General features: G+C 45.2%; 1 protein-coding gene across 1 annotated transcript; it reads left to right on the forward strand.

Annotated features, from left to right (window-relative positions):
• The first annotated feature begins 36 nt into the window (after positions 1-36).
• ATP6V0B (ATPase H+ transporting V0 subunit b) lies at positions 37-26198 on the forward strand. Its single transcript, XM_061632704.1, has 8 exons — positions 37-183; positions 17698-17746; positions 18752-18835; positions 20195-20272; positions 22219-22288; positions 22980-23031; positions 24457-24647; positions 25599-26198. The coding sequence occupies exons 1-8, from the start codon at positions 117-119 to the stop codon at positions 25623-25625; spliced, it is 618 nt and encodes a 205-aa protein (XP_061488688.1). The 5' UTR covers positions 37-116; the 3' UTR covers positions 25626-26198.
• Positions 26199-26922: the final 724 nt, after the last annotated feature.

Genomic DNA, 26922 nt, shown 5'->3' on the forward strand with positions numbered 1-26922 from the left:
GACAGCCGCCTGATAGAGTTGGGTCTGATCACGTGACGCAAAGGGGAGGTCAAGTCATTCAGTGGGTCAGGTGATTCCCGGTCGGGTTCAGTTCATGTTGAGGACTCGCCACCGCCATGTCCGGGCTTGCGCTGCTGTATTCCGGGCTGGGGTTGACCGCGGCCGCCGCCATCACCGGCATCGGTTAGTAATTGAACAGGGTGATCTGAATGCTACTGCTAATAACAACTCCATTTTGCGTAGTTCTTCGTGTTCCCCTTACCCTTTAGCGGTGGCAGTGTGTGTGTGTGTGCGCGCAAGTAAATAAAACGGTTGTTGGGAAATGGCTTATCGTGGGAGAGAGGGCATTTGGATGGCTACTGATTGCTCTGAGGTACGCTGTCTTGCCCTATCCTAGTCGCCCTGTCAGGCTGTTCTCGGGGATGGGTAAGATCCCTCGATAGGAGAAAATCGTATTCTCCTGCCCGGGCGGAGATATTTGTTTTCAGGCTTGGTCCAGATGATACTTGGATCTCCTTGCTTTTGACCTTCTTATAGGAAGGATTTTAGTAGTGGCTTCTGTGTGTTTTCCATTGCAGCCCCACCTGGGATTGTTCTCTGCATCATGGATCAAAAGCGCAAAAATAAGAGTAATTTGAGAGGCGACTACGACTCCCGCCTTATCTGGTTTGGTGGTGCTAGGAGCTTGCTTCCTCTTATGTGGGAGCAGCAGAAAAAGCGTGTATGAAAGAGAGGAGAAAGAGGCTTTCTTAATGGCTCTTTAGTGCTTGTTGTGGATTTTTATTCTGTGGACGCCAATAACATTTTCCTGTCTGTAAGTAAATCAAAAGAAATGTATTTGGAGGAACTTCCTAAAAGTGCACTTTCAGTTCCTTTGCTTGCTTCTTATTGCTAGAGAAGAGTAGTCATGGGACCAGAAGGTTTATGGCAGTGTGTGCAGCTGCTCTCTTTTGGTTACCTTTGATATCAAATCAATTGTGCTTTCATGAAGTGATTAGCAGTGCAAATATTAACTCATAGACAAGGTAAATGGGTATTTAACATATTTGTTGAGATAGATCTGGAAGGATCTGGAGCCTGTGTTTTGTCCTTGGTTATTTGTGCTCATTTTTGTCACAAGTTCCTTCAAGATTGTTTTAGGTTCTCACATAAAACATGTAGGCACTATCTCTGCCCAAGGAAGGTTTTCAATTAATCAATTAGTTCAGCAACAAAGTTCCAGTGACCTATAATATTGGGGGGGGTCAGTGTCAGACTTCTGAAGAGTTTTCTTTGAACTGCTTTGAGGTGTGTTTGACCCCCCCCCCAAAAAAAGAATTTCAAAACCTTTTACTCAGTGTGTCTAGCTCATCACTATAGCAAGCAATCCTTATTCATACATAGAGAAGTGTTCCATCTGATAGAACAATGTCCCCCCCCAAGCCCTATGGCAGTTTAAAGACTAGCATAGACTGTGGTAAGTTTCTGCCAGTCAGAATAAAGGCTAGGTAGACAAATGGTCTGATTTGATATAAGGCAGCATCCAGTGTTCACTTTTGAAGTCTAGAGTCATATGCTACAGCGTACAGCTTTTAGGTGCCACAGGGCTCTCTTGCATGGTGTTCTGACTCAGTTCATTTAAAGAACTTTTAAGAAAGAATTTGCTTTCATAAACTCTCAGAGATGACATATTGGTGACTGGACAGGATGGGTTGTATGCAGCATACCGCTAAGTCAAACGTTCTGTCAGCAAAAGGATTTCTACTTGCACAATGGAACATTCTCCCTCTTTCCTCCCCCTGCACCCCCTGTTCTGGGGGTTCTTCCAACCCTCCTGGAGCAGATTTGGGGATGGTGTGCAAGGGGGGGGGGAGGAAATCACGTTGCACTAGTTGAAGTCATTCTGCTGGCGCAAGGATTTAATTGAATACTGCCCAGAACTTTCAGGATGAAGTTTTTTAGTGTCACACATAATCATTCAATGATTTTTCCTTGTGCTGATCCTGCTAGACTTAATGACAAACTGGGACCAGTAGGATCAGCACAGATAACACAGTCCTAAAGAAAGACTATTATGCAAATCCACCCTTGGTATATCTTTCTTGTATAACTTGTCACTCACTTCTGTTTTAGTGTGGGGTGGCAAGACTAGCTGTGAGGGGAAGCTGCCATCTGAATAGAACCCCAAGAGTTAAAAATCTATCCTTTGCCGGTTGCTTAATGAGTTACCAGTATTCAGTGAGTCACTTTGCCAGTAGCTTACATGCCTGCTTTGCCCTCCCTACCAGTTTTATTGGTAACTATCCTACCATTGGTAAGAGGTTCGACATACGAAGAAGAATTGGGTCAATGGCAGCCCAGATACTCCATTTCTTGCTGGAGAGATTTTTGCATTTTCTGCAGGCTTTTTTGGCAGGCTCTGCACTTGTTCAGGTGGTACATGGGCCTTCTTGGTGAGCCTGTGGAGGCATACTGCATCTCTTTATTCTCCACTTACTGCATGCAGAGGGTGCCTGGTGGACTCTGTTTCCTTCCTGAAGTTTGTTTTGTCAACATGCTCTGGAACAACTGTCCAAGCAAGAGTCCTGTGCCAGCTACTTGGGATCCATTGGTGGCCTCAACTGGATTAGCCCGGTGTATGTGGTTCAGACTTCACCAGTCAGGATTAGGAAATGATAAACAGCAAACTTAGCTCTGACCTTCCAACTCAAACTTTCTTCCTTTAAGGTCATTTTTCAAGCTGGGCGTAGGAGATGCTTGGAAGCAGAGTTTCTTACTGGCTCCTGTTGGGACTAGCAAGGCTGCTCAGGTGTACTTCTCAACTCAATGGTGCTCTATTTCCGTCCCCACCTTCATCTATATGTAGCCAGGGTTTCCCCCCCTTCCTTTTCTTTTTATGCTACTTTCCAGCTGGCATGAGTGGCTCTTGGTTCCTCTTTCCCCTCAGAGTGGATGGGAAGAACAAAGTTTCCCCTTTTCTGGCCATGATGGCCACAGCTATGCCAGGGAGGAAGTTAACTTCTTTTCTTTTCAGTCAGATTTGAGAATAGCTGTCTTATGGTGAGTCTCTGAGTTATCAGCCTGTCTTGGATTCCATGGACCCTGAACCAAGCACGATCCTATTATTGCTGAGGGACATTCATGTGTCTGAGTTAGGGTTTGCCAAACTGGCTAATGGGGATCGAGGTCAGGAAAGAATGTGCCACAAGTCATAAGATAGCTGTCCTTTGTCCAATAATATGAGCACCTATTTGACCTACAGGTGGGTTGCAGAGGTAGGAATCCATCACCCCATCCCAAAGTACAGCTAACTTACAATCAGAGAGTGGTGGTGGGGAAATAGAAGGAAAGGAATAGGAAAGGTCTCCTTCCTGTTGCAGTACTGTACTTCATTGCACTGTCTCTGTTCTCTGAGTAAACTTACTTGAGAAGAAGCAGAGCAGAGCACCACTTGAATGATTAAATGGTGCATTTAAACATAGGGGTAGCCTACAATAGTGAGGAAGTAGTGTGGTAAATGAAGATTCAATCAGTGTTCTACCCCTTTGGATTTTTTATGCCACAGTTGGACAACTGTGAACCAGTTGGCCTTGGACCTACAGAAGTAGGAAAGAGGAATGTTTCCAAAGTCTGAGGTGTTCTTAGTGTTGCCTGGCCCAAATTTTGAGCTTTAGGAGTTTCACAGAAAACAGAATTTCACCAGGCGTAGCTTCACACATTGCTACAGCATTGGAGAAGAGCAAAACTGGCAAAATGCTACACTTTATGCAGCACTTAAAGATACAGGTATCCTGAAAGAACACATTCTGAAACAGACATGGGGGCTGAAAGTGGTAGTTGGTGACCTTCCTTTGCAATTGCATCTTCTGTCCTTGCTACGGAATATATGCTTATTATATAAAGCAAGGAGGAGGAAAGTGAATGGAAGGCTTGGGCAAGAAACATTGATTGTGGCCCCTCACACAAGAGCCAAATAAGTGGAGCTGGCCCTGTTGGAGGTTGTGTCAAGATCAGCAGACTGTATCTGTAAAGTCAAGAACAGACCTCTGGATTGGGATCTTCTATCCACTTCCTGTTAGGTCCCTGTGGTGTGCCATGGGATTTTCTTACCTTGTGAAAGTACAGAAAGACTCTCCAGTATACTCAGTGCATTCTCTACTGCAGGGATGGGAAACCTTTTAGGTTCCGGAGCACCACATGTTTATTTGGCCCCACCCTGTGGGGCAGCTTTAATGGATGGGGTAGTGCGACCCACCTGTCAATCACATAACCACTACGATATCACACAACTGACAGGTGGGTTGCCATGTCCACCTGTCAAAATTCCAACATTGGAGGTTGAAAGGGGGAGCATGGGCAAGGGCTTTGCAATCTTTGCCCCCTTCTCCTCTGTACCCCCATTGTTGGAGATGCAAAGGGGAAGAGGGAAGGATTGCAAAGGGCTGTCAAGGCTCCCCGTGTGGCTCCTTTCTAGATCTTCAAAGAGTAGGGGGAAGCTCTTTCTGCTGAATATAATCCACTGCCCCTTATGCTCGCTGCTATTGGGAAAGGATTTGGGAAATCTAGACCGCTTAAAATGAATCTGGGAGGCTGATCTCGGGACAGAAATAGATGATGTGGAGTGGATTAAATTATGGAGCAGACCCTTGCTGCATATGCCTGCCACCCAAAATAAAAGAACATGTTAAAACTAGTATTTTGTTGGTATATTACACTGGTTCACCTTTCCAGAGTTTCCACTGCTGCCTCCTCTTTGTATTGGTGGAGGTATCAGATCAGAAGTACATATTTTCATATGTGGAGGGCCTGTGCAGAGGTCTCCCACTTCTGGGTGACTGTCTTTGATGAAATTCAGAAGATCATTGGGAGGCCCCTGGATAGGGGGAGAACAAAGAGGTATGTATGTAGCAAGGAACTCTTAAGACATCTGCTGACGGCCACATAACTGACCATAGCCATGTTTTGGAAGGATATGAAAGGAGCCAATTTAGAATATTGGTGTGATCAAGTTTGGTTTTTAGCACTAGCTGAAAAACTTACTTATAAGCTGAAAGCTTCTCAGGGTCAAAGAAACAGAGACTATTTCATTGAAGAATGATACATTTTATTTCATTTGTGAATGCAACAGATGCCCCACAATGTGATAATTGGAACACATGACCTTGATTATTTTATCTTTTGGGCTCTGACAGGTGGATGGGATAACTCACTTGTCTTTATAATATCACATGATTGACAAGTCCCACCCACCTTTCAAAATCCCTTGTTTGGGGTTCCCAAGCAGTCAACGGCTGTCCAGCACTTGGAAACTGCAACACAAGGGATGTTGCCAGCCCTGTGCTCAGCACTTTGGCAAATGCAGAGCATAGGACTGGTTAAGTGCTTCTTTCCCCAATCCGAATCAGTTGATGAGGGAGGGAGAGAAAGAACCCTCCTTTCTGCAAACATTGTCTGTGTGAGGGAGAATTTTCTCTTGCAGCAGATCCCTGCAAAAAACACACAAGAGCTGCTAGCTTGGGCTGCACACACCTGTTCCCTGCTGAGAACAGGCTCGGCAACCAAGGCAGAATGGAACCACACCCATCAGCTGATGTCACAAGTGATGGGGTATGGATATCATTGACATGACACCCAGCTGTAAATGTTGTTAACCAAACAACCAGACACTACCATCTCAGTTTTGAACTAGTATTTATAGGTTGTGGTGGAGCGGATGAGGTTAAATAAGCTAAATCTGAATTCAGGCAAGGTGGAGAGAGTTCCAGTAGGTTATCCAAAGACTGTAGATGGGGCGGTCCTACCTGTGGTAGATGGGAGTGGCACTCATCCCATCAGACCAAGCTGGGTGTCTAGAAGTACTCTTGGAGACTGCATTACTTTTTGATAAGAAGATTTTGGAGATTGTCAGGAACACCCTTAATCAACAATATTGTGTAGCTGTGTCTCTTTCTGGAGAACTTAGCCATGCTTATCAATACATTGTAACCAGTGGTGTGGGTTTTCCAGAAATTCTTGAATGGGAAAACTTTCTTATGCAAATTAGGCTAATTTTCATTGAAAGAATTTCAGTTTGCATCAAAAACTTTTTCTGATGCCCTCAAGAATGATCTAATTTAGCATGCTGATTTTACTTGTATTTTGTAAACAAAGCAAACAACTGCCAAGCCTGCCTAATACTGTATTTGCAGTTGGTATCCATTCATTATTACTAAAAAACTTATGACATGGAAAAAGTTTCCACAAAATAATAAATCACTGGCCTTTGAAAATAATTTTATGTTGCTCTTTTTACTGTGGCTGTTATCAGTCCATTGGGAACTGTGGCATATTTATATTATACATTAGTTTCATTATAAAGGTTAAGCTGTAAGAAAATGATTTGCTTCTGGGTACTTTACTGTATCAGCTGTATGGTTGAGGAGGAACTTGAACGTCTCATGTGCAAACCCAGCAACTTCTTTGTATCACGGTCATTTCTGGTTTGATAGTCCCAACTCTTTTGGGCTGTGTGTTTGTGTGTGTTATATATATGTACCAGTGGTGATTAGAAATTTTATTCTGGTGTCTGATGGGGAAAGCCTTTAATCTGTTGTTGGACATAGAAGCAGAAAGTACCTCTCTCAAAATGGCATCAGGTTATGTCTTATACTGCCTCTCAATGTTGGTGGCACAGCTTAGTGAGGAAGGATTGCCATGTCACATGCCTCCCTTCTCTAGTAAAACACTTTCCTTTGGGCAGTAACTGCCCCCAAAAGAGCACACACACTTTGTCCTCATGGAGCAGGAAGTGAGAGTGTCTTAACTTGCTGACAGAAACAAATGTAGGCCCTTTGGACACAGGGAATGAACTCCTGCAGAGAACACCAATTTAAATATTGTTTTGCTCCTAGCTCTTATCTAAATGTCAAGAAGAGCATAGCACTTGGGTGTGGGGTATATGAGCCCATTATCTCAGTCTCCAGGTTTGCTTTCAAAGCTTGCATGTTCAGAGAAAGGAAGCAGGCTGTCAGCTCCTGGTGCCAGTTTTTTCTGAGATCAGAGCCTGCTGGAGCTGGCAGTGCCTGGGGCTTGAAGCTGTCGCTCGGAACAGGCTGCCCACCTGTGAACAGAAGCTTGTGCTCACGGGGACGTGAATATGACCCTAATAAGTTCTGAGCCATTGAATACAGTCTCCAGTTTCCTTCCCCATATGGAGTTATTTCCACCACACTTGTTTTTTGGTGGGTGTGTTATATCTACAATATCTGCTGATATTCACACCCTCCCTTGAACTGCTTTGTTGTCTAGCCTTTCCTAATGTTAACACTTTTTTTTAAGTCAAGGTGTCACCTGTTTGCATTTTCTCTTTAGTTAATCTCCACAGGAGCCAATGTATCCATTCTTCCCCATTTCTATGGCTCATTTGTGTTCTATCCTGCCCGCAACACTGTTTCTTCACCCTTGCTCTTTCTTTCTAAGCTCATTCCCACCTCTGTGTCTTTCTTTGTCTTTTCTCAAATTGTCAGAATCACAGTAGAATAGTTCCGCCTGGGATCTGGCAGTGAATGGAAGGGGAAGCTTGTATCCTGTGACTCTCTTGTCATATTCTATTCATATATCCCAAAATATAGTTCCCATAATCATGTCACTGACTCATCTTGTGCACTGCTCCCATCCTGTTCTTCCACTCTGCTTCCCAGTCTGAGGCTGTGCATGTGATTTCCCTACCTATGTGTAATGTATGATGCTGCTAACTACTTCGCATCTGGTGTTCTTCCCCCAACCATGTTCTTTATCCAGCCATTTAAAAGTGGAGATCCTGCCAGCATCCTCGCTTTTGACTTCTAGGCGTCTCTTGAAGGCATTTTTATGCCAACAGGCAGTTGTTTAAAATGTCTCTTGAGTACCCAGTCATTTTCATAATAGTTTTGTATTGCTTTTAAGTGTTTTATGCTGTTGTATACCACCCTGATATTTTGTAAGAGGACAGTATATTAATACTTTTATAGAAATAAAGAAACAGTTTGGTTACAAAGGTGCCTAGAGCCAGGATCTTTGTGGGTATGAAAATACAGAGTTGATCCCTTGCTGATCTAAGAATGAAAGCTGCTGTATGGATCCCTCTCATATATGCTGCATCATCTCTTTCAGAAAGAGTGTGCACGTTCCCTATATGACTGAGGGTGTTTTATATGTGTGTGTAGCTGATGTTGAACAACTGGCTAGTTAAGAAAGATGCAACTTGAATACTGATTTGAGTACAGTAATCTGATTATACAAACACTGAATAGTTAACTTTTCTTTTTTGAACTGGTGACAGTCTCAAGAGAGATAAGAAACATTTTCATACTAATGCCCATTAGGTCTAATGCAAAGAGGCCCTTCCCTTCCAGTAAGCTCAGTGGATGTGGTCATTTTGTTATTATACAAAGACATTTTCCAACAAATATTACAGTAAAAAATACTTTCATTGCTACATTGTATGCCCTGGCCAATGGGCATTCAGGTTTCCGAGGTACCAGAGAGATGGATAAGGCAGACTCAGCCGCAGGTTTACTTAAAAGGAGAAAGTTTATTGGGTGACTTTCAGCCCTCAGGCGCACCCAGCGTGGAACAGACAGCACGTCTTGCACAGAGCGTGACCAGTTCTGAACTCCGAACTGGGCACCAGAGAAACCATTTATAGGATACATGTTTACAATACAGTAATGAGGTTACATAAGCATTGATTATTATGAAGCATTAAATCATTGCATCTATTCTATTAATCTTTGGATTAACAAGGCAACTTCAAATAAGCATTAATTACTAGAAAAGGCTACATCATGCTACTAATTACTACAAAGGATTAAATCACCACTTAGCCATCCAGTGATTGGGCTCTTTCCCAGGATCATACAGCATAACAATAGCTGATAAGCTGTATGCCCCTGATTGCCTGGCAGGGAGTTAACTGCACCAAGGCCTACACTATCTAGTTAACAAGGCATCTTCCCAGCATACTCTTGTCAGAGCATCATTTTTAGCAACCCAGATTAGACCCCAGGTGGCTCTGATCTCACATTGGCCGTCCTTGACACATCTCCCTACATGCTTAGACGCTGAATGCTAAACTCTAAAGAGAACTAAGGCAGGGGGGAATACAAGCCCCCCTTGCCTACAGGCAGCTATTCTGCCGATACATACATATAGAAAAATGAAGAAACGGGTTTCCATTGCTAGACACAGATCATTATTTAAATCAAATGTAACCAAGAACTCTTACCTTGTATAGCAAATTTATTCATGTATGTATTAGAGCACTATGTTCCATATTTCTGTTAGAAATTACATTATTTCTCTTGACAACAGACATTTTGCCTAGATAATATGGTTCCCAGACCATTAGTATTCGTTCTCTAATGGTATTGATTGAGTTTCCCAATAGCTAGCGTAAATCAATCTTGCAGCAACTGATACATTTGAAATCAGTTCATATCATCTTTCACATGCTCTTGTTTTACATAATTCAAAAGACATAGAGGATCAAATCACAACTACATATTTAACATTTCAATCTTCAATTTCATTAACATTTCTCAAAATTCTCTAGTTCTTACACAATCTCCTGTTTTCTGATGCCAATAGCTTTCCATTATCTGGTTTACAGACTTCCACAGCATAGGATGCCACTGGATTGCTATTTTGAAGTAGTTTTCCCTTAAATTCAAGCATTACAAAAGCATCAGACCTTTTGTAAATAAAAGTTACTGCACTTCAGCAGGATGTTTGTTTGTACGTTTCTTTTCCAGTTTATCATTAAAGATTTTGACCATGTGCACTAATTGTAGGTGATACAAGGGTGTTTTTTTCTTACCTGAGCTCACACTCAGTTTTTCAAACACCATTGTCTCCCTGAATATTGCATTTTCTTTCTGCATATTCAAACAAGATGTAATTTTGAATTTATTGATAAGGCACACACTGTCCCTCCATCAAAGCTGTGATTCTATTATAGGAGTTCACCATAGTATTAATATATATATTTGCTGACCATATGGTCATAATAAACTATATCTATCTTAATATATATAATTTTGCCTCAATCAACCTTATTCTTTTCTAATAAATTGACTTTTTAAGTTCTGATCAAGATAAAAATCTAAATCACTTGAAGACGATGGTGATGTATCAGGAGCTGCTGTTGGTCTAGGTTTAGCCCTGGACTCCAACAGTCTATTCATAATAATGGACTACTGGGAGAAAGGGTGGGATATAAATGAATGAATGAATGGTGCGGGGTGGCTGTATCTCTTTTCTGAGTTCTTCTATAACTGCCAATTGTGAGATTAGGAAGCTTTCATTACAGCTACACAGTATATCCCATCCATACATTTGGTAGCTATTGTCTCTCCTTTAGTAGAGCCTGGTTTCTGCATGGGGATGACAGAAGTTGAAAGTGATGGTTTCAGATCCAAGGTGTTGTATTCCTATGTGGGTCGGTGCTGCAGCACTTAGAAGAAACAGAGCAGGGATGCCAATATGGTTCCTGCAGATGTTGTTGCCCTACTGGCTGGGGATGATGGAAATTGGAGTCCAACAGCATCTTGAAGGTGCCCACATTGGCTGCCCCGGCACAGAGAGGGCCAGGGCTTCCTATGAGTACTGAGGGTTGTTGTTGTTAGAACTTTGCTGATTTATGGTAGGAAACCTTCAGGATAAGAATCCTCTTTAGCACAGTCCCTTCTTTCTTGTGTTCAATGCCTTTTTAGATCCTCTTAATCAGAGCACAGCACAAAGGGATCAGTGATAGTTTCACCATGTAAGAGATTTGGCATCACGGACCTTTGTGGCATAAGATATATGAATATAGTGTAAGATATATGACCAGCTGCAGCACTGGGGGACTGGAGAAGACCTGCCCTGGGAGTGAGTACCTGAGCATTTGGGCGGTTGCTTGCTCACTCCTCTGGGTTGTTGTCTTTTGAGACAGCTGAGATCCCATGTAAGTGATGCAAGGACTGGGACCCTCTGCCGGACCCTGACTCCAGAGAAAGGCTGCAAGATTGACTTGCATCAGCTCCTAGCTGGGTCAGGAAGCACAAAAGCCCAGCTGCCCTTGGGTGGTGGGTCTGCCGCTGGTGGAGTCATCACCAAAGGGACAACATCAAAGGGGATTGTCCTTTGGGGAGTCGAGGGTGAGGGTGCTACCTCCTTTTTTTTTTAACCAATCTAGAGGATATTGGTAGTGGGGAGGGTTTATGGTGCATGTGTAGTTCCTGCACAGGGTGGGAGCCTGTGCAGTGAACTGAATGATAGGAGAAAGTCACCAGATGCCTTCAGAGTGAATGTCTGCAACTGGCAGAAGGCTAGCCCTCCGTGGGTGTGAGATGGGGGGGAGTAGATGTGCCCTGTGTGAAAGATATTGAGTGGGTCTGACTGTTCCCAATTCTCTCACAGTCCTACTGGGATAACTGGTTCAGGTACGTTTTGTTGGTGGGCTCTTATTGTGTGTGTTTCAGGTGTTTAAGAGGAGTCCTGGTAAGGAGGAACATGGGTGATGCCATCCCAATTTCAGTGATCATGGGTAGAGGGAGGTATAGCCACGAGCAGGTGGTGAGCTACCATAGAAGACAAAGGCAAGGCTATCTACACCTTGTTCCTTACTCCCACTCCTCCCATGGACGAATTCCTCATTGCTGATCTGCTGTGCCCACTGGTCTGTGTGTGCTGTTGTTTAATGCCAGATCAATACACAATAAGAACACACTCATCCATGATCTGATCATGGATGAAAGTGCCAATTTGGTGTGCATTACAGAGACCTGGGTGGGTTTACTGGGAGGAGTTGATCTGACCCAGCTTTGCCCACCTGGATACTTGGTGCAACACCAGCATAGGCTGCAGGGATGCGTGGAGGGAGTTGCTGTAGTCTACAGAGCTTCCATCTCTGGCCTGCACCTGATGTCGGGCCAAGGAGACATTAAACTAGGGTTGCTGCTGGTGTATCATCCACCCTGCTGCCCGGCAGCTTCTCTGACCGAGCTGGCAGAGGCCGTCTCGGCTGTGGTGTTGGAGGAGCCCAGAAGGATAGTCTTGGGTGATTTCAATGCCCATGCTGAGGCTGCCTCTAGTGTTCCAGCTCGGGACTTCATGGCCTCCATGACAACCATGGGACTGTCTCAAGTTGTCACCGGCCCAACGCATAGGGCAGGGCACACCCTCGACTTGGTTTTTGCTCCAGATGGCGGAAGGGGTAGTCTGGAGATGGGGCTGGGGGTGGATGTCACTCCATTGCCATGGTCAGACCACTTCCTGCTGAAGTTTAGACTTACAGCTCTTCCTTGCAATGGTGGTGGACAGATTAAGATGGTCCACCCCCGGATACTACTTGAATCCACAAGATTCCTGAATGCCCTGGGGGAGTTCCCAGTAGATAGAGCAGGTGACCCTGTTGAAGCCCTTGTCACACTTTGAACTAGTGAGGCACATTGGGCTTTTGACATGGTTGCCCCTGAGTAATCTCTCCAGCATTGTGGAGCCCGGTTTGCACTTTGGTACACCAGTGAGCTAAGGGCAATGAAACAGGCTGGATGATGGCTAGAGCGCAAGTGACAAAATACATGCTATGAGGCTGATCAGGCACGAGTAAAACATAACCATGCCTATTGTGTGGCAGTGAGGGCAGCAAAAAAGGCCCACTTCTCTGCCACCATAACATCCTAACGTGGCTGTCCAGTGAGCTTTTCCGTATTGTCAGGGGTCTGTTGACATCAACTCCAGGAAATGGAGTTTAGTTTAGGGTACCGCAGACTACCATCTTGTCCCCAATGCTTAGGAGCAGTTACCAGGAGATCTGGGGCGAGGTGTCAGCAGTATGCTGACGATACCCAGCTCTATTTCTCTGTAACATCTGAATTGGGAGAGGCCGTGCAAGCCCTGGACCATTGCCTGGACTTGGTGGACGAGGGCCATAAACTGACTCTGAATCCTAGCAAGATGGAGGCTCTGTGGGTTGATTCCTGAGTTCAGATAATTGATCAGTTGCTTGCTTTGGATGGGGTCGTACTCCCTGTGAAAGAGCAGGTCCGTACTCTGCGGAATGCTCCTGAATCCATTTTTGTCTCTACAGGTCTAGGTGACCTCAGTGGCTAGGAGTGCCTTTTACCAACTTCGGCTGGTAAGATGGCTGCGGCTGTTTCCGGACCAGGATAGCCTGTCCACTGTTATCCATGCACTGTTAACCTCCAGGCTGGATTACTGTAATGTACTCTATGTGGGGCTGCCCTTGAGGTTGGTCCGGAAGCTGCAGCTGGTGCAAAATGCGGCAGCGAGACTGTTCACTGGGGCAGGGTATCGTCAACATGTCACCCTGTGACATCCTTCCCTGGCACCACCTGTGTTGCTCTCACTCGTGGCTACCAGCAGTCAGGATTGTCGTGTTTATTTTTACCTCTCTCCGCTCTAGCACAGATCTCAAAAGATCCCCCTGCTAGGCCACACTACCCAACAATCTGTGTATCCAATATAACCTGTAGACTGTGCCTTAGTCTCTTCCTGGTTATTTTGATACATTGTGTCTGTATGTATAGGTAATTCTCAACCCCCCTGATGCCTCTTGCCTATGAAGCTCACAGCTCTGGGTTGCTCTGTGGTACTGGATGTTGATACAATATCTCTTCCTTCACCGCTGCCACCATTCGATACTATTTCTTCTTCAGCCTTGGTTACTCTGCCTCCCCCCTGGTCTGTGCCCCCCAGCTGAGGAATCAGGCTTTAAGTAAACCAAGAAAACATTTATTGATAACACTAAGAATAACAAGATTACTTACAGATTTCATTGACAAGCATATGGTTTCATATATGTTTCTCTTATGTTCCTAATTCCTACTATTTGCCTCAGAACTCCCAATCCAATATCTCAACAGCCACCTCTTACTCTCCACATTAATCTCCCTGTCCACAACCACCCTGTCCAACCCCCCACCACGACTCAACTGTCATCCTCTCATTTATACCTTCAGCCATTCAAACACACAGCCAATCATCATCCAGCATTCTACAGCCCATGTACTCCCCCTTCTCACTCACTCCACTTACCATATTTCCTATAATAAACCTGCACTTACCATATTTACATTACATTCACATACAGGAACATCACACACCCCACCAGTGAATGAATTACACTGGCTGCCTGTTAGTTACTGGGCTGAGTTCAAGGTGCTGGTTTTGGTGTACAAAGCCCTATACAGTTTGGGACCAGGATACCTGAAAGATCATCTTACTCCTTATATACCCAGTCGATCACTATGCTCTGTAGGTGAGAGCCTCTTGCAGATACCATCTTATCAAGAGCCAGTCCACACAACATAGGAAGTGAACCTTTAGAGCAGTGTCACCTACCTTTTGGAATTCCCTTCGCTTAAATATTGGACAGGTGCCATCTCTGTTATCTTTTCAGCACCTACTAAAGATCTTCCTCTTTCAACAAGACCTTATCCCAATCTGCATCTGTGTTGGAATTGCTTTTCAATGTGTGTTAAAGCTGTTTTGTTTTAATAATAATAAATAATAATAAATAAAATTTTATTTCTTAGTCGCCTATCTGTCCGAACTAACGGACACTCTGGGTGACTTACAATAATATAAATACAATATACAAAGCATAAATCACACTCATCAATTAATCTAAAACCACCCTTCAATTAATACAACCTAAAACTAATCCACCCCAGAAATCCTGTAGGCCTGCCTGAATAGCCAGCTCTTTAAGGCTCGGCGAAAACCCAACAGGGAGGAGGCATGTCGAAGGTCAAAAGGGAGCGAATTCCAGAGGGTGGGGGCCACAATTGAAAATGCCCTCTCTCTGGTCCGTACCAGCCTAGCTGTTTTGACTGGCGGAACCGAGAGAAGGCCTTTTGAGGCTGATCTTGTCTGGCGGCATAATTGGTGATACTGGAGGCGTTCCTTCAGGTAAACTGGGCCGAAACCGTATAGAGTTTTAAAGGTCAGTACCAACACCTTGAATTGGGCCCGGTAAGCAACTGGTAACCAGTGTAGATCCACCAACACTGGAGTAATGTGATCCCGGCGACGGCTATGCTTTATCAAGCGTGCCGCTGCATTCTGTACCAGCTGGAGTTTCCGGACCGTTTTCAAGGGTAACCCCACGTAGAGCGCATTACAGTAGTCTAAGCGAGAGGAGACCAGAGCATGTATTACTCATGGGAGCAGATGCTCAGGAAGGTAGGGTCACAGCCTCTGTATCAGATGTAATTGATACCAAGCTGCCCAGCTCACTGCCGAGACCTGAGCCTCCATGGACAGCTGGGAGTCAAGAATGACCCCTAGGCTACGGACCTGGTCCTTCAAGGGCAATTTTACCCCATTAAGCACCAAGTCTAAATCTCCCAACCTTCCCTTGTCACCCACAAGCAATACCTCAGTCTTGTCGGGATTTAGCTTCAGCCTGTTCTCTCCCATCCATCCACTTACGGACTCCAGGCACTTGGACAAGGTATTCACAGCCAACTCTGGTGAGGACTTAAATGAGAGATAGAGCTGAGTGTCATCCGCATATTGGTGACACAGCAGCACAAAACTCCTGATGATGGCTCCCAGCGGTTTCACATAGATGTTGAATAGCATGGGGGAGAGGATAGAACCCTGTGGCACTCCACAATTGAGGGGCCAAGGGTCTGAAACCTCATCCCCCAATGCCACCCGTTGATGCCTGTCTGAGAGATAGGAACGGAACCACCGTAAAACAGTGCCCCCTATTCCTAATCCCTCTAGGCGATTTAAAAGGATACCGTGGTCAACGGTATCGAAAGCTGCTGAGAGATCCAGGAGGACGAGGAAAGTGTGTTCTCCCCTATCCAACGCCCTCCTCATATCATCCACCAGAGCGACCAAGGCTGTTTCAGTTCCATGTCCAGTCCTGAAGCCCAATTGGAAAGGATCTAAGTAATCTGTTTCCTCCAAGTGTGTCTGTAACTGTCTGGCCACCACTCGCTCAATCACCTTGCCCAAGAATGGCAAATTAGAGACCGGGCGAAAGTTATTCAACTCTTGGGGATCCAAGGAGGGCTTTTTTAAGATGGGCTTAATCTCAGCCTCCTTGAAGGCTGATGGCATTGCACCCTCTTCCAAGGATGCATTTACCACTGCCTTGATCCCTTCGCCCAGTCTCTCTTTGCAGCTCATAATGAACCACGAAGGGCAAGGATCAAGCAAACAAGTGGTTGGCTTCACAGTAGAGAGCACCTTGTCCACTTCCTCAGAGGGAAGAGGCTGAAACCGATCCCACCAGACCGGAATGCAACTGGCCGACTCTGGCCCACTGCCTGTATCCACGGCGTACGGAATCGTGCTCTTCAGGCGCTCGATTGTATCGCCATAGTGTTTAGCCAATGTGTCACAGGAGGCTTTAGAATGTTCCAAGGGTTCCTGAGCAACTGGACCGACCAGGCTCCGGACCACTTGGAACAACCTCATGGGACAGCACTCTGCTGACGCAATAGAGGCAGCAAAGAATTGCCTCTTTGCTGCCTTTGTTGCCACCTGGTAGGCCGCTATTGCCACTCTAACCAGTGTCCGATCGTCTTCGGCGCAGGATTTCCGCCACCGGCGTTCTAGTCATCTCACCTCCTGTCTCAGACCCCACAACCGTGGTGTATACCAGGGTGCTGTCTGAGTTCTATTCAGTGGGAGAGGACGTTTCGGGGCCACCTGGTCTATCGCCCTGGTGATCTCCCTGTTCCACTCCACCACCAGGGTTTCGACCGGGCGTCCTTCAGTCAGCTCCAAATCACGCAGCGCATTCAGGAATCCCTTAGGTTGCATCAGGCGTCTGGGGCGGACCATCCTAATAGGTCCTTGTCCCCTGCGGAGGGTGTGCGGCATTGAGAGATCCATATTCACCAGGTAGTGCTCCGACCATGACACGGGGTTAGAAGACACAGCCCCCACTTTCAGAACACTTCCCTTGCCTCCCGAGACAAACACAAGGTCAATAGCATGTCCGGCTACATGGGTGGGCCCTGTATTACTCAGGTGCAGTTCCCAAGAAGTCATGGTTTCAAGGAAATCCCGAGGGGCCCCCGTGAGAGTGGCCTCAGCGTGTACGTTGAAGTCCCCCAAAACCAACAGGTTGGGGGAGAGCAACCGCACATCCGAGACCACCTTGAGCACCTCGGTCAAGGAGTCTGCCGTGCAGCGGGGTGGGCGGTACACAAGCAGGATCCCTAAACTGCCCTTTGGGCCCAACCTCCAGTACATACAATCAACAAACCTGGTCTCAAGGTTTAAACATTTAATATGTTTAAAGATGTTTTGTTTTAACATATTTTAATGTCTGTTTTTTATGATGATTTAGAGTGTTTTTACTGCTTTTGTTTTGTGGGATATAAATCTAATTTATTCATCATCATCATCATCAAAGCCCGCCCCCTTTCTATTCTCCCCATGGGAAGTCTAGCTGGAGATATGAAGGGGGGGGGGAATGGGAAAATTTGGGAGACAACTGTTTGTTTTTTTAGAAGTGTTTCTTTTTTTGAAACCTTGAAAGGGGGGGGACCTGTTTTCCTCCTGAATTTTTCCCATTTTCCACTCAGGCCTTCACATCTCGAGGACTGGCACTAGTTCCACGGTGTGGGGATGATGGCTTCAGTGCTGCCAGTTGGTGCTGTCATAAACGGGCTTTTGAGGAGGCAAGGACAAAGGGCAGACTCAATGGGTGTTACTCTTGTTTTCCAGGAATCTGCTACACAATATTTGACCTTGGCTTCCGTTTTGATGTGGCATGGTAAGATGGCACTTTCTCTTGGAGGCTGGGGTGGGAGTACCAGGGGGTTCAGTGATTCATGGGTGTTCTTCAACATCTCTTGAGGAAGAGAGCATCGGGTAGAACAGTGATTTGCTTGCATGCTTTTTCTTTTCTGTATTTTACTGAAAGCCCAATAGTGCTCTGCTCCAAGGAGTGGTAGGCAGGCAGAACTTGGCATGGTTGCATCCATAGGCAGACATGTCCCCTCCCTTGTCCCATTTGTTGACAACAGTATTTATGGCAGTGTCCCATTTCACTAGACAATTCTGCTAATTGCATCACTCTGCCTGCAGGTCAGCTGGCTGCCTCTCCTCTTCCACTACTGTTGCAAGCCACTTGTTCCTGTGCTTAGTTAGGTTTGCAGGCCCTGCCCTTTTCAGATTTTGTTGGCACATCTTAAACATTTTTTTTTCTCTTCCCTCTGAAGCCCTTTTCTCTGTGATCCTGAACTTTTGCTGGGCCTGGAAACAGATGCTTCTCTGTGCATTCACCAATTAAAATGGTACAGGATGAGGAATCCAGAGGACTTTCCATGACCCATATCCTGCTTCTGCTAGTTCTAGAGCTGACCTCAGACTGTTCTATTGAGCAGCATCGTAAGCAAGCCTGTTGCTCATCCTGCTTTCATGGGCTTCCTGTACTGTTGCCTACACTAGACTAAGGTTGCTTGGGCTCAGCACAGCTTTTCTACAGTGCTCTTTTATTGCCCAAACCATAACAACTATATCAAAAGATATCAAAACTCCAAGACCCTGTTGCAGGAGCAAGACCTTCTGGCTGCTGCATTGGGTAAAAGATATTAGTTCTCTTTTAGCAGTTAGCACTTGTGGAGGATGGGTTCTGACCTGCTAGGTTCTGTCCAAAAATGAAGACGATTGTTTTGACTAGGGCTGCTCCTTCTCTGTGGAAGCTATGATTTCAGATGCTGTGATGGATAGAAGCATAGAGTGTCCATACTTCTTCTATACATTCTTCTATATACAGGTTCCTGACAGAGACTTCACCATACCTGTGGTCCAACCTGGGCATTGGGCTGGCCATCTCTATGTCAGTGGTAGGCGCAGCCTGGTGAGTACTTCTTCCTCCTCTCTCCACCCCCACCCCCCCAATGACCTGCTGACTGACATCACCCTCCCCCAGTACTGCTGAGTTCTCCTTTGGCTGTCCACTTATTGCAGCTAGTCTCAAGGCATGGTCTGGGGGCACATGATCCAGCCACCTCACTGAAGCTAAGCGGGTCTGAGTTGGGTCAGTGCCTACATGGTAGATGCCGAGACTCTGCTCCCACGAGTAATACATGCCCTGGTCTCCTCTCGATTAGACTACTGTAATGCGCTCTACGTGGGGTTACCCTTGAAGACGGTCCGGAAACTCCAGCTGGTACAAAATGCGGCAGCACGCTTAATAAAGCAGACCCGTCGCCGGGACCATATCACCCCAGTGCTGATTGAGTTACACTGGCTGCCAGTTGTATACCGGGCCCAATTCAAGGTGTTGGTATTAACCTTTAAAACCCTATACGGTTCCGGCCCAGTTTATCTGAAGGAACGCCTCCAGTATCACCAAATATGCCGCCAAATGAGATCAGCCTCACAAGACCTTCTCTCGGTCCCACCGGTGAAAAAAGCTAGGCTGGTGCGGACCAGGGAGAGGGCTTTTTCGATCGTGGCCCCCACCCTCTGGAACTTGCTTCCCTTTGACCTTCGGCATGCTCCCTCCCTGATGACCTTTCGCCGCGCCTTAAAAACCTGGCTTTTCAGGCAGGCCTATGGGATCTCTGGGGTGGGTTAGGTTTTATTGTATCAGTGTAGGATGGTTTTTTTTTTTTTAGATGATATGATATTAATACTGTGATTGTTATGAATATGTTGATATTGTATTTTATATTGTGTACGTCGCCCAGAGTGTCCATTAAGTCGGACAGATGGGCGACTAATAAATAAAATTTTATTTTATTTTATTTTTATTTGGATCCTGAGATCGTCATCTGAGGCCTTTCTCTATGTGCCACCTCCAAGAAAAGTCCAGAGGGCTTTTCTGTAGTAGCTCCCAGTCTGTGGAATGTGGCACCAACTTTGTTATTGTTTTGGTGCCAGGCCTAGACATTTTTGTTTACTCAGTCATTTGGGCAGCACCAGTGATTGGATATTTTTACTCTGATTCATGTTTTTAATGTGTGTGTGTACTTTTATTACTTTATTTTATTCTTGATGCAAATCATCATTTATCATTTAGCTTCCACAATGGCTTCCACAATGGAAGAAGTTGGGATATAAATGTACTTAAATTACGGATGGGCATGAATGAATAAAAATAAAGGTTGTCAGGGCACAATTTAAAGAAGCCATTTCCCGCTTTGCTGCCTACTGGCATTTGCTCATGTAATGAATGCAGCTCATCTAACCACTTCTGTGGATGTGTTTTCAGGGGCATTTACATTACTGGATCCAGCATCATCGGCGGTGGTGTCAAAGCACCTAGGATCAAAACCAAAAATCTGGTCAGGTGAGAAAGAGCCCTTTTCTCGACATATGGTATAGGTACTGCTAGTCAGAAAGCTCACTTGCCCATCCTTCCTATAATCTTGCTCTAGATAGCATAACACTGATAAGCCTTGTTTTCTGCTGGGCAGATAAAGTTGCCTTGTTTAGCTGTGAGAATGTGCAAGTCCCTGAATTGTCTTTATACGCCTTAAAAATCACTGTTAAGCTGGGCACTGAGTTTGATCCAGCTCAGGAATGGTGAACCTCAGTAGTGGGTGGGGCAAAAGATGGTGATGGACAGGGCAAAAGACAAATAAAAAATAAAATTAAAAAATTTCCTCCTGTGGAATGCATTACAGGTTCCCTGCCCCTGATTTAATGGCTGGGGTGTGGGAAAGGGGGCGTGATCGTATTGTGGCAAGATCTGTTTTGCCCATGCTCAGAAGCACTTTGCCCTAAGTGTCAAACACAGGCTTTAAATAAATAAATGAAGAGATAGCTTTCATTTTTGGGGAGCAGTGTGTTCTGAAACATCCTGCCATCTTGATCGCCTTTTCCATGTCAGGCTGCTGCCTCATCCCTAGCCAGCTAGGGAAAGACAGGTGGGCGGTTGGGCAGCAAAGCAGGCAGGACACAGCAAAAGAAACCTGCACCTCAATTTTTCTTAATCCAGGCTGTGCTTCAGCTGCTGGGGCTCAACTCTGGCCAGGGAGCCACCAGCCATTGTTGCGCCTTTGCCCTGCGAAGTGTAGCCCCACCCAACCTGCTGAGCGGCAGCCAGATCCTGCTTAGCTGGAGCCTGCCCAAGCCCCTCTCCCCATCTGTCTCAGCCTTCACTTGCAGCCTAAATGATAAAAAAAATTGCACACATACGATTCTAAAAGTTTCAAGCAACAACTCCCAGGGTACGGTTTGAACATACATGAGATCACCACTTGCTGAAGCTAAGCAGATCTGGATGTGGCCAGTGCACTGATGGGTGACTGCCTGGGAATCTCATATATGCTGCCTTGGGTTCCATAGTAAAAGAAAGGTGGGATAGTAATGTAAGAAAATTAATAAATAACCTAGACTCTTCTTGCACTACCACAATCCCTGGGTCTTAGTGTGAGCATAATCTAAAACTTTTGGGATCTGCCCTCGATACCATACCTTTGCAGAAATGTTCAGAATTCATGGTTTCTCTAGAGTCATTGTGCCCAGTCAGTGGATAATGCAGCCTCAAGGTTAACAACCCGCCCGGTAGCCACTGATGACCAGAAATTCTTTGCAGGTGAATGAGTGGCTGGTGGTGGAGGGAAGGCTCACTCCACCCTTCTACCTCCATTCCATTTAGTAGAAGGTAATGTTTTTTACTCACCTGCAGGGGTAGGGGGAAGGGCTTTAACTCCTTAGCAGACCAGTAACTTTATTTACATTGTTTATTTACATGGCTGATCTAATGCAAAATAAAATAAATATGCTAAGGAAAGTAACAGGGCAATCTAAAGTGGAATAAGGTTTAGAGCAAAGCAGAGATATTTCATCAGAACCGCAACATCACAAGGTGCTGCTGCCCTTTGGCAGCATATGTGCACTTTGGGCTATCTGGTAGGAATAGTCTTCCTGAGACGAGTAGGCTGGCTTGGTACCAAACGGAATGAGACTGCTTAAAGGTCAGTGTGGCATGCAGACAAAGCATTTTCATCAGTGAGCATAAAGACGCACACCATCGAAACATAGTTGGGGCTAGTCACCTGATCTAATATGATGCAGAGTCCAGTAGGGAAGCCATCTATCTCCTTGTCATCTAGCACAGAACCTTAAGAATTGGGGTACACAACTTTGTATCTTTAGACATGCAGGGTGTCAAGCGGTAGATTCATCATTAGAAGCCAGTCCATCCCTTCTTCTCTTTTTCCCTGGTCCTTTGCCAAAATTGTCACCCTTGAGATGTCCCAGATGCTAATCTGCCCTTTCTCCTGGCAGCATCATCTTCTGTGAAGCTGTGGCCATCTATGGGATCATCATGGCCATTGTGATCACCAACATGGCTGAGGTAACGGGGACCTGGCCTGTGTGGGAGGGACACTGTTGTGTGCTCAGACTAGCTCTCTGCATCCTCTGCTATATCTGATTTGAAGGTAGCATACCCTAGCCATTGCCAAGCAGAGGAGACCAAAGAAGGTGATCAAAGAGAGAGGTATTGATCAAATCCAGGCAACTGTGGGTGCCAAGTGCCATGCTGGGTAGAAGCCCAGTTGCAGGAAGCAATCCTGGTCAAGTTGTTGAGCAGAAATTCCCAATCCTGATAAGGTAGATAAAGACCTGGCTAATTACTCTTAAAATACAGGACAGTACTGCCACATTGCCGTAGGGAGAAAGAAGAGTTCTCTTCCTCTAGGATAAATCCTACTTTTGAGAGCAGAAATTAAATGCAACTACTGGGCTTTTGAGTGCCCAAGAGCTCTGAACAGGGTTAATCGGTCTCTGGCAGATGCTTAGAGTTAGCCGCTGATGAGAGATGAGGAAGCTAGGTGGGCCACAGTCTGTCACCATCTCTACTCTCTATTCTGCCCCTTCTGAAATGCTGACAAGGATGTGGGCTTCTGTAAACTCAAATCTGGGTATTTCCTAACTATTGGGCATTCCCTTAATGCTGCACCTAATGTCTTTGGAAGAAAGTTGCTGTTGGGACGTTATTTTGGGTTGTGCCTCTTTATTTCCTAAAATGCTTCCCTTTCTTACAGCAATTCACTGGCAGAACTCCTAAGGATATTGGTTCCCGGAACTATCATGCAGGTAGGCAGTGTTTGTAGGGATTGGTGATAGGCAGGCAGAATGGCTCTTGTCTTTGTGAGATCATCAGGTGCCCCTAGTTACATGGGAAACTTATACTAAGTCAGCCCATTAGTCCATCTAGGTCAGTATTCTTGACACTGACTTGCAACAGCTTCCCAGGGTTTCAGAAGAGTCTTTTTCAGACTGGAGCCAAAGATTAAACCTGGAAACTTCTGCATGCAACAGAGTTGTTCTTCCCCTGAGCTGCAGGTTTCCTTAGTTGAACTGTGTCTCAGCCCAAGATTGACTCTAGCAGGAAATGCTATTTCCCCAAAAGACTGCCAAATAGTATCTGATAGGCAGGGAATCTATGGATTCTCTACACTTGGGTTTTCCTCTGCCCCCTTTCCGGCTTTGCAAAGCTCCCTATTCCCTACTCCATATTGCAGTACCTGATGTGCCAGCTATATCTGTGCTGTCACCTTGGGGTGACAGGTGTCTGGTTTTTATCATCACACAAGAGACCAACACGTCTCAACACTTTTGCGGGCAGTGGCTGTTCTCTTGGATGACTGCAATAGCAATGCTATTCTCATGGCATGTCAAGGATGCAAGTCTTTGTGAGATGCGAGCTGGACCAAGATACTGTCTTTGGTTGTATCTTCTCCTGAAGCCTTTCAAATTGGCACACCTAATACCCCCCTGTGGCCTAGGAAGATATAGCCAATCTCCTGCTCAGGTGGGGTTACTGCCACCATTCTTGGTTTTGCTGCATTTCCCCTGGCTGGGGCAGAAATATTTTTAGACTTTATACATCTGAGCATGGTAGTCTGGTCAAAGAAAAAGGTGGTGTGGGGGAGGAGGGGAGGGAATTTTTTCTCCATTAAGGAGGCACACCACAGTTTCACTAAATCCTGAAATTGTGGCGTACTGTATTTGTCAATTTAAAGGTTTGTATATGGAAAACAATGGTTAATATATAGAATATACATCTCTTCTCCCTAAACAAGGACAGAAAGGAAACTAGGCTTGTATGTGAGAGTTTGGAAACAAACTTGTTACAGTTTATATAGTTCTCCTAGGCCTGAAATGGTCTAGGGACAAAAATAAGATAGCTACAGTTTCTGTTAGAAATAATTTTCTGTAAGAAATAAGATAGCTACCTTATTTCTATCCCTAGGTCATTTCAGGCCTAGGACAACTATATGTGTAATAAGGATAGGCTTAGCCAGAGAAGCTAGGAGGTTTCTTCTGCCTTCTCCCACAGCTGATAAGTCCTGACTTGGCAGTGAAGCAGTGCCTTCTCCCTGCTGCCTGTCTGCATTCTGTTGAAGATAGGGCCTTCATCTTAACAGTCAGTCCCTGAGGCCAATATGTCAAGCCTACAGGGATCAACTGAAAATATAACTGGATGCTGCCCATTTCTAACGCTCTTTCCTCCTATAGGTTACTCCATGTTTGGGGCAGGCTTGACTGTGGGCCTGTCCAACCTCTTCTGTGGTATTTGTGTGGGCATTGTGGGCAGTGGTGCAGCATTGGCAGATGCCCAGAATGCCAGCCTCTTTGTCAAGATCCTCATCGTGGAAATCTTTGGCAGTGCCATTGGACTCTTTGGCGTTATCGTGGCTATCCTGCAGGTGAGCCCCTCCTGCCTTGCCACACCTGGTGGGGCTCCTAGAGAATCTTGCCCATTCCCAATATCCTAATTCCCAATGACTGTGTAGAAGTTAAAAACTTGCTCTTCACCAAATGACTGGTGGATTTATGTGGGTTTACAACCTCCTCTTTTCTCTAAGCAAAGGCAGAAGGAAGAACATAGAGAGGGGGAAGGTTTGGAAACACCAGCTGTCAGGCCTAGCCTGCTCACTGTGGATTAGCAAAACAAAAAAGAATGTTGCAAAAACTCCTTTGTTCACAAAGGAACTTGCATCTACTCTTATTGAGTTCCTCTATGTTGTGTTGAGTCCAGCCATTCTCGGTATTTACTGGTACAATAGGAAAAAGCTGTTATCCCCAATGCTGGGAATCCCCAGCCATCCTTATTTCAAGGCAAGGAAGAGACAGGTTTTTAATGTGTGATTCTGAATCTTGATTGACTTCAGCTCTCTTCATTGAGAGAGAGCCTCCAGGTCACATCAAGCCTACTATGGATGTGTCTTTTCAGCTTCCCCTTCTGCAACTATTGCCCCTGCACTTTTTTCTGTTGCTTTGTGCACCTGTCCTGAACTGCCATGTATGTCATGTGCAAGTGGATGCATTTGCAGTGTTTTCTTTTTTTTTAAAAAGCCAGTGTGTGCAAACAAATGTGATAACATGACTAGAGTAAACCATAGTTAAAGGCTTACTGTGAGTGCACAGAAGGCACCCACTTTCCTCCTCCCTTCTAGTCAACAGAAGCAACAAACCATGATTCCTGCCATAGTGTTACATCCAATCTGGGGATTGCGGTTTGCTTCATTCCAAACAAATTACTACGTTAAGCCAAGAGCAAACATTGGTACTATTCTTGGAGGTGGTAGGGGCATGTAGAGGGGTGTAATTCATGGAGCACACATTTTCTGATGACTTCTCCTTTTTGTCGTTTGCAGGTGTCTAAGGTGAAAATGGGTGACTAAGCCCTTTGCTACCTGTCTGTCTGCCAACTGCAGATTCTGTACATATTTATTTAATGTCTTCTGTTGGCTTGGGGTGGAGCTTGGTGTATAAATTTATTCCTGTGATCTTCACCTGCTGGGCCATGGAAGAACTCGACCAATTGATGTGTATGTGTGAGAATCTGTCCTCCTTTTCTCCCATCCTTTCCCACTCCTCTTCCCCTGAAGAAAGGAGCTGGATATATGTAGGTAAAAGGAGCCTAAAGTCCTCCAGCCCTTGTACTCCTTATGGCACTCCTTATTAACAACTGCAATGCCATGTCCTGTGAAATAAACGCATTTGTGTCCAAAGTAGTTGCCCTTGTGTGCCCCCTGCTGCTGTGCCCCTCCTATGACTCCAGTTCCTGCTGGCTCTGATGGTCCACATTTTCTGGAATAGCTAGTGGTACTGGCTAAAGTCTTGGCTCTGCGGACTGTAGAAGGTGCCCTCCTAGAAAAATCTGGTCCATACTGAAGGAGCTGAAAGTGGTAATTTTTGGAGTTCTCTGAAGCATCACAAATGATTGGTTTTATTAAAATTAATGATGGGAAATACCTTGTACTGTGATTAATAATTGCTGTTTCTCTGTATTGTTCCTGCTGCTCACTTGAACTGCTTAGGGTAAGGGTGGGCAAACTTCAAGCTTATGTTATTGTCTTCGCTTTTTGTGGGAATCTAAGATCTATCAACCAGAGCCAGGGGCAAAAGACAATAGCAGTTTGTGTTCAGTACCAGAACTGAGCACAGTCCTTCCGCACAAGTCCACTCCTAATTAGATTTCATCATTGCAGCAGCCTAATTTAGATGGAAAAAATAATTTTGTTGCTATTAGACAACTGAGAATTGAAAACCCTGTTGATCTACTGCAAATCACCCAGAAGTTTACTACTAGATCCTGATCCATCTTCTGCCCACCCCTTGGCTTTGGATGTGCCAAGCAGTTGTTCATGGCAAAACGTAGTAACAGGCAACACACTACTATGGATAATGCACAGTACCTCAGTGGAAAATGGAAGAAAGGATAAAACATTAACCTCAAATACTGAATGTCTCATTTGAACTACTGTTGGTAAATGGTCTTCCTTTTAAAATGACCAAAATAAATCCCAACCTGATTTTTTTCCATTGAGGTCTTAGAAGCCAGGCATCTTGAGATACCTGGGGCCATTTTACACATTATGCAAAAGCAAACACAACTTTACCATTGTACACTCAACAGGTAGCAATCCTGGGTTCCTGATTGTACTTGTATGATAATTGTTTGTTACATTCACACTT

Source organism: Rhineura floridana, chromosome 6 (genome assembly GCF_030035675.1).
Source record: "Rhineura floridana isolate rRhiFlo1 chromosome 6, rRhiFlo1.hap2, whole genome shotgun sequence".
Taxonomy (NCBI): domain Eukaryota; kingdom Metazoa; phylum Chordata; class Lepidosauria; order Squamata; family Rhineuridae; genus Rhineura; species Rhineura floridana.

Coding starts and splice junctions, on each gene's coding strand:
- ATP6V0B (XM_061632704.1), top strand. CDS start 117: ATGTCCGGGCTTGCGCTGCTGTATTCCGGGCTGGGGTTGACCGCGGCC. Junction 18,836..20,194: donor TCAGTGGTAGGCGCAGCCTG/GTGAGTACTTCT, acceptor ATGTGTTTTCAG/GGGCATTTACATTACTGGAT. Junction 20,273..22,218: donor AAAACCAAAAATCTGGTCAG/GTGAGAAAGAGC, acceptor TTCTCCTGGCAG/CATCATCTTCTGTGAAGCTG.